The following is a 12,319-nucleotide window of genomic DNA, read 5'->3' on the forward strand; positions in this document are numbered from 1 at the left end:
TTTACCTTACAATTACTGTATACTCGGCGCCTCACTTATATGTGTTGTTTTTTTCACATACATTGTTCTCGTGGTTTACGGAAAAGTAGGCCTAAAATGTTATAGTGTCTAAAAACAATATTCAGTTAATGGAATTACACTTTTTTCCATTACTGCTTGCTTGATATTGCCCTAACAACTTTTTCATGAATCAATTTTGAGCATTATGTTTACAACGTAGTTATTATAGCACGAATTATGAGTCTAAAATGCCAAATACTTGCAACTATTATGTTAATCACTGAAATCTTAGTGTACTAATTGCTCGCTATAAGCTAGATTATTGCGCCCCTAAACCAACGTACTGACAACGCTACCTCCCCGGAACTCAAACTTTAACGTGAGTTAATTGTAATCTTACTCTCTATATACCAAAGTGATTTACCTAGGAATACAGTTGCACTTCACTGAAAACTAATGATGTGTTCAATGAATCCTTCGATTCCTTTGGTTTTCTTGGCGAACTGACGTCCGACAATCAATGACCCGTTGACGTGTACCTGCAATACGCCATTGCCGTAGTGTGTAAACAGATCTATTTTTGGACGAAACTCAGCCCCTCACAAACTTTGGTCCATTTCGCCAATGATGACACTGCTTCTAGACTGTACCACAGCACTTTAAGCTGTAGCAGCGCTAAGCAAGAGTCATGAAGACAAATGTCCGCTGCCAGCCGCTGCTGGACCAACCCCCTCGCCCGCCCCCCATCATGATATCAGATTCAGAGGCCTGGCTGAGCCCTGTGATTTAGCCAAATTCAATATGATTCTTTTCTACTGTGATGTTAAGGCCCTTGTGTCATGCAGCGTATTCGGTAGCACCGGTACACAACTTATGTTAAACCGCGACGTCTGCTGCAATTCAAATTGCATGACGCCAACGGAATTGTGACAACTTGTTTCTCAAATCTTTTAGTGAACAGTGATCACGGGCTGTGGGAATTGCGAAGGGATGGTGTAGAGTATCGCCACAACAATGTTGATATGATCACTCGTCGTTTCAGCGGGCATGACTTGGTAGATCCAGTGACCCAGCAAAAAGTAGCCCTGGTACAGCCAGAAGTAGCAACAAATCGCAAAAGGGGATCCTTGTCTGACTGGTGGCTGGACCACAATGGTAGGTCACCATCAAATAAGGGAGTGGATCCAGCACAGCTGGATAGAGGGGGCCCCGTTGAGGGCGAAGCCTGAATATGGTGAGGGCTCGCCCTCACAATCACATGAAAGCGCAGTAGGCGCTCACCCACGAAGGGAGGTCTGGGGGTCTCCAGCAGGAAAATTTTGAAACTGAGATGCTCTCAGATGCGTTTCCCAAGTGTCTGAGAGACGATGTTTACTCGTTAATTCACTGCAAAGAAATGCATAACGAAAAAGCCACCTAGGTTTTCTTCTTTGGGTTGTGAGGAGAATATTTCAAATCATTTGAGCAGCAGTGTCTAACCTACAACGCCGTCAATGATTTCCACTGTGTTTTTGTTTTCACTGTTTCAGACACTTGTTGGAAAAGGAAGGACCAAAGGTGCCATCGTCGAGGGCCCAGATAGATGAAGAGATTGAAGCCTGGGCTTCACACAATCCTGTTAGTAACAAAAAAAGAAGGAAAAAATGCTGTCCCATTTGTCCATATGCCCAGCGCCAGAACCCATTTATACATCTGGGTAGTGAGGCAAGTGTCTAAGAGACCTGCCTGAGTCTCTCACCGACTGTAGGATTCGAACCAGGGACCTCTTGACCTCTAGTTGAGAATCTGAGCCACTAGTCCATAGTGTGTCGTGTAGATTCACGCTGGTCTTGCTCTTCGATCTTGTCACGTCACATCCTTGTCCCTTGCTCTGCCACAATCATGTACTGTATTGAATTGAATTCTATTTTCTGTCTTCAGAAAATCTAGGAAGAAGTCGCCACCCACTGATGATCTCATCCAAGTTTACCAAAGACTCCAAAGCAGTGTAGGAGAGGAATGGTGGCCTGTTCGAACAGGCATGGACTGAATCGCCAGCTCTCATCTCCCTAGTCACTCCGATGGCCACGTGTCGCTCCTCGATCAACAGCGATTTCAATGAATGATGCGTTGATGTGGGCAAAAAGTGAATCCTTTCTCGCCTTTGAACTCTGGTGTTCGTCGTATCAATCCATTTTGATTGCCGAGCAACTTGTGGGCACACCTCAACTTGTTAGTGGGAAGTAATTTGCAATAGAGTGACTTACTTTTATGGGCAGAGACCTGTATTCATCCACGACCGGAAGTGTGGCACAGTCACATAGAGCTTATCAAAATGTCAAGTTGTGGTAAATACATGGCTGGGATGGACCAAAGTGGAATTAATTCTCAATCTGTGGTTGATTCTTAATCTACAGAGTCAGGCCATCACAGAAATATGCTTTTTGATAATATATTTAAGAAAATGTGGTCTCACTGGTCAGTTTAGAACTTGTACTTTGACAGGGCCATATCAATGCGCCAGTGACGTTTTGATGGATATGGTGTACGGAAATCTCTTTTTCTCAGGCAATCGGTATTGGAATTTTTTAAAACTTTATTATGCTATTGGCAAAGGGTTCTTCTTGACACATATAAAATTTTGTGCAGATTGATTGGTCCAATGAGTACTTTTTTTACCAAAACCTATGCACAACAATGTACACGTAATGTACACATGTTTTAATAGAGGACTCTGGCCTTATTGCTATATTTTTTTATTTTTTTTTCACTTCACATCATTGTTATTTTGAAAAATCCTGCCAAAATTCTGTTGACTGTTTGTTGTCGACAAGAGTCTATGTTTCATGAATAACAAGGCTGTGTTCTGTACATTGTATTCTGTCTTCTTTAGTCTCCTGTCTTTGCATCTGTTTTCATTATTTTGTTGCCTTGCAACGTTAAGTCGGTGAATTGGTTTGGATGGAGATGACCCTTAAGAAAAAAATCTCAGATTCACCATGGTAAAATCGGAGTTGACCATGCTCACCATGGTGAATGCAGCAGCGTTCACCATGGTGAATTCAAAGTTTACCATGCTCACCATGAATGTAGAATTTACCATGCTCACCATGGTAAAATATTTCACCGTCCCAATTCACTATGGTGAAGTGCTGTCAGATTGCCATGGTGAAATTGAGACACATTATTTTATCCTTAGGGTAGGCCCCCTGCACCAACACCTAACACTTTCTCAACCCCAATACTTGACCTGACCCAATGTATGTCTGCCCTTATCAGCCCAGAAACTCCCCAACCCAAGCAAAATCATGAAGCCCATCGCACTATTGTCCGTCTTCTGTCATGGTACAGGCAACGGCAATTGCGATTGGTGAAATCCCAATATCTTTCTGTCTGCATGGTCTGTGGGATGTGGAAACAATCAACCTCTGCCAGCTGCTTATCTATTCAGATTGTGAAGGCCTTGACACGACATAAAAACTCTGACGCGAAACAACTACCCTCTGCCAGCTGGTTATCTGGTCAGGTTGGGAAGACCTTGACACAACCTAAAAATTACACTAAGGTTACCGCTAATGAACTTTGGAGACGACAGGACAGCCTACGTAACAACCAACCTCTTCCAGCTGGATATCTGGTCAGGTTGGGAAGACATTGACACAACCTTCAAAGGGTCCTTTAGCTGTACAAGACAACATTACACTGTGATACAAGACAACTGATTTGGTTGTACCGTGTGGTAATCATCTCACAAGGACGGAAAATGGAACAACCAACATCTGCCAGCTGGTTATCTGGTCAGGTTGGGAAGTCATTACACAACTTCAAATGGTCATTTAGCTGTACGAGACAACTGATTTGGTTGTACCGTGGTAATCATCTCACAAGGACGGACACCCGCCCCCCCCCCCCCCCCCACCTCCCACTTCCATAGTCAAGGGGGCCGCAGGCGCGTTCCCGATTTTTCGGGAAAAGGGGGTTAATTTTCACTCTTGTTTCGGGGAAAAATCCCCGAAAAATCAATAAAATAGGGGTGTTATTACTGCTATTTTCTCTTCAAAAACTATTTTCTCATGTTTTCCTTCCCTGGGTCTTCTGAGGATCCTCAGCAGCAAGGAGATGATGTTCAGGAACACGTTTTGCATTTCCATGAAGATCCTGATGGGGATGTGAACTTTGTTGCTCCAGAAGTGCAGACCCACCTTAGACATGTTGCTCAGGAAGCCCTTGATGATGATGAAGAGGAAACACAGCCTGCTATCACCAAGGTATCAAACACAATCCTCGGGGTAGGGATCCAAGACTCCCTTCAATTAGGGGGTAAGATCAAATGCTTCCTTCAAATAGGGGGTCAATTTCCTCACAAAAGCCCGCAAATAAGGGGTACAAAAAAATGCTGTTTCCTTCCATTAGGGGGTGATTTTAAAACTTGGGAACAAGCCTATGTACCCCCTAAATAAGGGGAGTGGGGGGCCGGGAACCATACCATGATAACACGCTGTCACAACCAGACCTGATAGACAGGAGATTCAGAGGTGTGCAAAAGCGGAACATGGGAATCTGGAGCCGCATGCGGAATCCAAAATTATTTTGGCGGAATCTACGAAAGGACTATAATTTTCAAAACGGCATTGGTGTTGGGGAATTTCAATGATAGATTCAGAATCCGTATTTGCTCTCCCCTCTCTTTTGCTGCCTAGTCTGGTTCCACTGACCCACGACAGATGGCGAGATGGCGCGGTGCCGGAGTCACCACGTCATCTGTCGTTGGTCAGCTGCATCAGACCGCTGCCGTACAACCCACCCGCGGGTGCGAGTTTTTTTTTACAGGTAGGTTCGTACCATTGTTTACATTTAATTTATTATTAGAATAATTAAGTAAAAAGGAAAAAAAGCAATAAAAACAAAAAGTGCATAATTTTTTGGGTCCTTCCGAGATTCGAACTCGCACCATTTGTCAACGTGCATCGCTGATCTTGTTTACTGACTGACAAAACGTGCGTTTCTTACTTGATGACGTCAGGTGAAGTTACTGAGCTCTGATTGGCTGTCAATGTACACAATGGTACGAACCTACCTGTAAAAAAAAACTCGCAACCCGCCCGGACGCGGACAACCCGACTTCTCCAACTGGGTCTTGCGCATCGCACATTAACTTTTTCCCTTTTTGAATGGCATGAATGGGATACCCAAATTCAAATAATCCCCCTTTTTTATAAGTACGTCCGATGATATTCTGCTGTGAGTGTATATTTATCATGATTATTTGCCTGAATTGAAGAACGGAACCCAGATATTCTAGCTTGGTAAATGTGGCATCTGATGAAAAGATCTTCGCACACTGGTTGTGCCAGCATCTCCAGCATCTCCATACCTGTGCCACAGGTATTGAGATGCTGGCACAACCAGACCTGATGAGATGGTTGATACTGTCACAACCAGACCTGGCGAGATAACAAATGCTGTTACAACCAGAGCCAAGGGCAGCATGAGCAGATCCACACCTGATAATCCATCCCAGAGACGGACTCGTAAAGATGTGGCAAGTGTCATATACGGATTTATATATCGTGGCCCTGTGTTGTATTTCTGCTGGGGAGGACCATGCACGTTCTTCAGAAATGACTTTTACCAATGAGAGAGTAGCAGCCTCGCCCCCTGTAAGTGAAAAGCGTAGCGATACAGCTGGGGAACAACCTATCTTGGAGGCAGATCAGTGCTTGCTCTTGACAATGGTGAACTTGGGGAACAACCCATCCTGAAGACAAGCTTCAGTGCTAGCTCAACAATCCATCTTGAAGACCGATCATACACCTCTAAAATTTGGTTGTGTTCATATACATATTATCAAAGAGTTGTGCCCTGAATGAGCTTAAACACATGGACTGTGTTGTGCCCTGAATGAGCATAGACCAACTGAAGACCACACAGTTGTACATAAGTTTTGTCTTTTTATTGGCATACAACATCTCAAAACCTGCTTGATTCTCACAAAGTAGTATCACAATCTCATTTTGTAACCACGTATAATACTCGAATGGATTCATAATCTCATCTATTGGTAATGGGCAATAATCAATTACTAATGAGGAGTCACATCTGCTTTACAGTACAGAACATTCTTGCTGTAAACGAGCTTGACTTAACCTTCCAACAACAAATTTCCATAGTTATCCATCAGGTGACACTACATAACTACATATTTGAGATTCACAACCAGTCAAAGCATGACTACAAAATTGATCAGGAGATGTTTCGACTTCTATTCTGGTGCAGCTGCCCTAAAGGTCTAGATGGCTCTTGACAAACCTTGACAAGCTTGACAGTAAATTCCATATGTTTGTTCAATTTCAATATTTGGAGGTACAGTATTAATGATTCAAACAAACTTCTCTCATTGTGATGCTTTTATCAATCAAGTTTTTATAATCAAGTTATCAGGAGGTTTCTTGACTTTACATGTACATTCATGCTTTCATCTGGACTTCATGAACAATAAATCAAAATACACTGAATTATATCTTCAAGTACTTGATTATCGAGGCCAGAAAACACTGCAGACTAATTGAAAACACTGATACAAATCAATTAGATTAGCGGTAATAAATTGGACATTACGATTAATCAAAACAGCAATATCGCAGCATGTTGTGAGCCAATCTTAGTAATATTTGGGTCTCCAGGAATTCTGACCCAGTTTTGTGTGTCCGATTACAGAAGGTTGTCCACTATTGTTAAGGACTTTTTTTTCATTGAATAATATTTTATTTGTCCAGACAGTAATCATCCTGACAATATCGGGCCATTTCACTCGATCTTACTCCCTCAACGGAAACATGTGTAAGGAGAAGTCGTGTTGTAGGCCCTGTTTGCAAGAGGATGGACAGTAACATGGTTCAGTTCTTTTGAGGTTACCATGTCTGCTGGAACCTGGTGAAGAAGTGGTTGTCAGTTAACTGCTTACAATAATCAGTCTGGAAGGGGATGGATTTCCATATCTGATATTTTAGTATGGATCCATACCAAAATATCAGATATGGAAATCCATCTCCTTCTAGACTGTTAATCCAATAGTTTTAAACACCAGGAAATCAAATGTTCTTCTATCTTCAATCGACACAGTGTATAGTTCTGTCTTGATAAACAGGTTTGCAATGCTGTACGTCAATGAACAAGTCCAAAGTCATCTGAATCAGAGAACCGAAAAGGGAATTTTTCACTTACAAGAGAAGTCTCTCTCGATAATAGTGGCCAGCTATAATCAGTTTTATTGAGATCCTGAAGAGAGGGTGTTCCTGGGGTGCACCGGAAAATGTAAACCATCAATCAACTAACTGTGAGTGCACACTTTCTGATGTCCCTCGGGCATCCCATCCCCTTCACAGGAACTAATGAACTAATATAAGTTGACCTGGCGTTAATCTCGAGACAGTCCTCCAATAAAATTATCCCTTTTGGTTGGCTATTTCATTGATATTTCTAACAATAGGCCATATACTACAAAACATAGACGCTAACTATATGTGACTTATGATAATCTGTACAATATGTACTGTGAGGTATTTTACAAGTTTTAAATACAAACATCACCAAACTGTCTGCTGCCTGGGAAATCAACAGGCTGTGCATATCACACACCCAAATGTTTCAGTAAAGAAATAGCTTTCTCAGTAGTCACTGCAACAAATTTAGGAAGAGTTGAGTTGACTTGTTCAAAATTCAAAAGTGTGTAGTCGAGAATAGGGGACCCTCCCTCATGCTAGACCACATCACTGAACGACGAGCATAAGGTTGGTAGAGCAGAATAAATGACATTTTTACAAGCCTCTGTAGATTGATTAGGTTGAAGTTGAACTGGACAGCAGAAACCACTTCCCAGGCAGATGACATTTTTCATAATCAACACGTTTACACGGACATACAATAAGCACACAAATCATCAGTGACCCAAGACAATTATCATTTTTGATGACAATGTATTAACAAATCAGTTCTCTGCTGAATAGATAATTATCAAGTTTTGCTTGTGACCACAGTGATAGCCCTTCTAAGTCTAGGTGACCATCTGCAAAGTATGCAAACATCAAAACCAGGATCTGCGCCCTGTAATGGCCGCCATGCGAGGCTTTTACTGTTGACATAAGCTACGGTCACACCAGGAATGTACAAGCAACAAATTTGTGGGTGCTGATTGCTGCATGAAATTTACTAAGTTTTTTGCTAAGATTTCAAGATTGCTTTTAAAGGAATAATCTCAAGGAGCAAAAATACATCACGGCTCAGATCTATATTTTTGCAAGTAACCAAAGGGTTAATAATGTGAAGCACCGTACGGAACTCACTTCACCTTTCACTTTCACAGCGAAACGGGAAGCGAACTTGTTCTTGTGCAGGTATATGTATATATCTACAATCCATTTTGGAACACAAAACTATTCTTAAATATCTCAAATCAAAGACAATCTCTAAAATGTATGTAAAAATGTTGACAATCTCATCACAATGTCCATAAAGACCCATATAATATACATTTGATTCTTACATTATTTCCCCCCTAATAACTCGTCAATAAGATTGAAATCTGACGGTGCAGCATCGAAAAAGTCTGTGCCTGAATTTTGAGCATTATCTAGAAAGTCTAATGGAAAGTCACTGGCAGGTGCCGACGTTGAGTTTGTTGTGGCGTAAACAGAACTGGAATGGGAGGCAGACGACATGGTAACTGCCGGGGAAAATGACTGCGATTGGTTTGATTGTTGTTGCTGTTGCTGGACGCGCATCTGTTGTTGTTGTCGCATCTGGAGCATGACATCCGCCTGATTCTGAGGTACGTTCCGACTATTTGACATCATTGACTGATGCATCACCTGTTGCTGCATATGTGCACTCGATGTCGATGTGCCATGATAACTGTTATAAGGTGGCGCTGGCGTGTTCGGCACCTGTGACATCTGTAACCGCTGACTCTGCTGCATCTGATGCATCTTCTGCCAATCAGGTGTCTGCGCTCTTGGTTGCCCAATGTTCAACCCATCCGGCCCAACGTTCACATTTGGGGGTCGCTGGCCCCTCATTATTGCACTTGTAAATACAGGTGTGCTTGATTTACCAGGCCGCGTTTGTCCTGAAGTTTGCACTGAATTTTCAGCGGCCATTTGTTTCATTTGGTACATTTGCGTCCGTTGTAAACTGGCCGGATGAGGTCCGCTGGTACCATGAGGTGGTACCATTGAATTGGTAGGCATATGCCCACTATGCATTTGACCCATTCCCATCTGACCCATTTCAGTTTTCACAGTTGAATACATATCTGGAATCGGTTGCGACGTTTGATTCACCATATTTTGCATTGTTTGCAATGGGTTTGAACCATGACCCATGCCAGCATAATTCTGATTGGCCACCGACATTTTATAGTCCGGCGGTGGCTGGTTCATATATTGGTGCTGTTGACCAATCATACCATGATCTTGTGACCGAGATCTCTGCAGATCCTGCGGGTGAGTCCGTTGCACGTCCTGTGAATGTGAACGTTGCATTTTTTCGCGCATAAGCTGCATTTTCATCTGTTCCGACATGAACTGTTGTTGGCCAGGCTGCCGTGGCATTCCTTGGGACATACTAAATGACTGTTGCTGTGCGACAGAGATCTGTTGCGCCTGTCCGTTGATATGCATATGCTGGCTCTGTGACATTTGTAACCGTTGAACATTCTGCGCACCTTGCGCCGACAGCTGCATTTGTTGTGATTGAGACATCTGCATGTGTGGCGGTGCATGCATCATACCCGGCTGACCACCCCCACGCCCGAAATGTGACTGAACTTGATTTTGCAACTGCTGCAATGAAGACGGCATGGATGATGACTGTGCCATGGGTTCAGGGTAATGAGAAAGCGGCTTGGTGGTATCGTAAGACAATGACCCCTGCTTGCCAATCCCTCCTGGCGGGATCTGCCCCATGGGACCAGCCTGCCGGAATGCGTCAATCTCATTTGGTGTTCGTGGAGGTATGTGGTTATAATAATTTTCCTGATTAGTGTACGTATTCGGATAGCCAGGATAGCTCCCGTTTCGGCTGAATGGGTCAGCGTACGGAGATGATTTTTGCATGGGGTAGCCATTCCCTTGTTGTTGCTGCTGATGCTGTGCTGCCATCTGTTTAAGAGTCTCAGCAGCAGGCCCTGTTGATTCCAAGACAGACGGAGGTGGGCCAGGCGCCATCTGATGAGACATTGGCCTATAACTTGGTAACTGCGCGTTCATGCCCGTCATATTTGGTGAAACACTAGAAGCCACTGGAGAATCATACATGGAATTTACACTCGAGCGCGGAACAGTTTGATGGCTTTGTTCCATATACGGGCCAGTTTGCATTTTAGGCGAGTCCTTGCCAGTTTGATTAGGATTGCCGAAGAGACTTGTGTCTTTAATGTCCAAGTCTTCAGCGTCCTTTGGAATATTCTCGGTAAACTTTTCAATCTCGCGCACGATCTCTGGAGGGATTTCTCCCTCTTCTTTCTCTAAGGTATCCAGGATTGCCTGAAGCTCCTCTACGTCCAAAACACCAGGGTCCAAGATATTAGTTAGTGTCGAATCACTCGTATGACTGGACACTGATGATGCATTGCAATGAAGATCGTCCAAAGGTTCCCGTTTACATTCAATATTGGTACTAATCGAAGATTCTGCACGTGTCGATGTGTTCGTACCATTAATCGTAGATTTGACAGTGACGTTTGTTTCAATTGTTTGTGATTGCTCGTGTTTTGGGTTTATCTGCTGCACTATTTGCACAGATAGACTCTGTAGATTGTTGCTGCCATCAGAATGGTCAGTGCACTGTTTCTTGATTTGAGGAGATGAAGGATCGTGGCCTAAATTGGGATCGGCGGGAGCGGGTCCTTCCACATTGCTCTCTGGTTTTCGTTTACCTCTCTGAAAAGACACAAGAACAACAGCATTAACAACAAGATGACATGAACTCTGTGATGGTCAAGAAACATGTTGGAGACTTGACTTGGAAAATGGACAAGGCTTTTATTTGGTATCTCATAGAAACTGGGGAAACAATCTGAAATTTCTAGATCCTTGTGGCACATGTATTGCTATTTTCGGATGCCAGCCTTCATCAAGCTACATGGAAGCATCAACTGGACTCTATGGCCAGTTACTTGTCTTCAGATCCACCTAAGAAACCAGCCACCTAAAAGAGACCTCGTAAACCTAGAAAATCAACTGTTTCATTTTGGGTCACTTTTATCGATAATTACACTGCAAGACACAAAACAGGGTCGAACCTAATGGAGTTAAACCAGAGTAACTTTGAAGCTTTTTTTCTTAATCTAAACATTGAGATTTCTAACTACCCATACAATCGCATTCAATGCAAGTTGGCCCATATTATCTGGGTCACTTTTTATACTGTTTGATTTAGGTGCACTTTGATACAGTCTTGTGTATGACTGGCATTATTCACCACCGTTAGTGAATGCAGACTAGGCCACACGACTGGCTGACATGCTGACGCAGACACTGGAATCAGGACACTTTCCGTGTTAGCCACTCTCGTGATTAATTTGTCTAGGATATATTCCTTTATATCATTCCCATTAATTATGCCTCCAGTTTTGGAATAGCAGTACCTTGACTGCAGAATGGGGTGAGGTTAGTCACCATGTGTCCAATTCAACCAACTTTCACACCCTTTTCCACCTTTTAACCAATTCTTCACAGAGGTGAATGCCCTCGTGTATTGTAAACTCTATGCTTAATATATCAGGGCATTCACCTCTTACAGTCTGTGAAGAATGGAAGAGTTTACAACCTCTGATCATGGCCCCCCAAAAAGTCATCGATATACAAAATAAATGCCACTGTTCAATGGGTTTAAAGTTGAGTGTGATCAAACTATGTCATCATTACCAAACCTGCAAATAACAAAATTCGACGGAGAATTCTCCTCAAACCGTTCCAAAACATGTGACGATTGGTCAACTGCACACGACTATGAAAAGGGCAAGTGGACAGCAATAATCACAGTTATTCAGTCATTAAACACAACAACACCCAAATCCTAGAATTATGATTACCAAGAATTACCAAAGGCTTTTAGACCAATTGACACAAGTGGCACAGGCTAGGCCTACAGCCGAACAGGTTGTAAAGACAGGACACAGGTATAATCATCACAAATGCAAAAAGGAAATGAAATCCTATTCCAAAGCACTGACATACAGACCTAAAATGTGTGGCCAGTTCTATAATCACTATGCCCAAATATCCCCTATGTTTATCCTTGCACCCAAACAGGACTGCTCCCTGTGCAAACACCACAGGGT

At 42.9% G+C, this 12,319-nt stretch overlaps 1 protein-coding gene and 1 long non-coding RNA gene across 3 annotated transcripts in view; one reads left to right on the plus strand and one right to left on the minus strand.

Moving 5' to 3' along the window:
* The first annotated feature begins 328 nt into the window (after positions 1-328).
* LOC135493460 (uncharacterized) lies at positions 329-2,850 on the plus strand. The gene is made up of 4 exons (XR_010448246.1): positions 329-379; positions 1,043-1,155; positions 1,530-1,704; positions 1,921-2,850. It is a non-coding gene; the product is annotated as an uncharacterized LOC135493460 (long non-coding RNA).
* A 3,060-nt stretch (positions 2,851-5,910) lies between these two features.
* LOC135493172 (mastermind-like protein 2) overlaps positions 5,911-12,319 on the minus strand; it is a 44,510-nt gene continuing 38,101 nt past the window's right edge. For both annotated transcript variants that reach the window (XM_064780208.1, XM_064780207.1), the window contains one exon: positions 5,911-10,916. In XM_064780208.1, the coding sequence (XP_064636278.1) occupies positions 8,523-10,916 (2,394 nt within the window). In that variant the 3' untranslated portion in view covers positions 5,911-8,522. The remainder of the gene's footprint in view (positions 10,917-12,319) is intronic.

Source organism: Lineus longissimus, chromosome 9 (assembly GCF_910592395.1).
Source record: "Lineus longissimus chromosome 9, tnLinLong1.2, whole genome shotgun sequence".
NCBI classification, from domain to species: Eukaryota; Metazoa; Nemertea; class Pilidiophora; order Heteronemertea; family Lineidae; genus Lineus; species Lineus longissimus.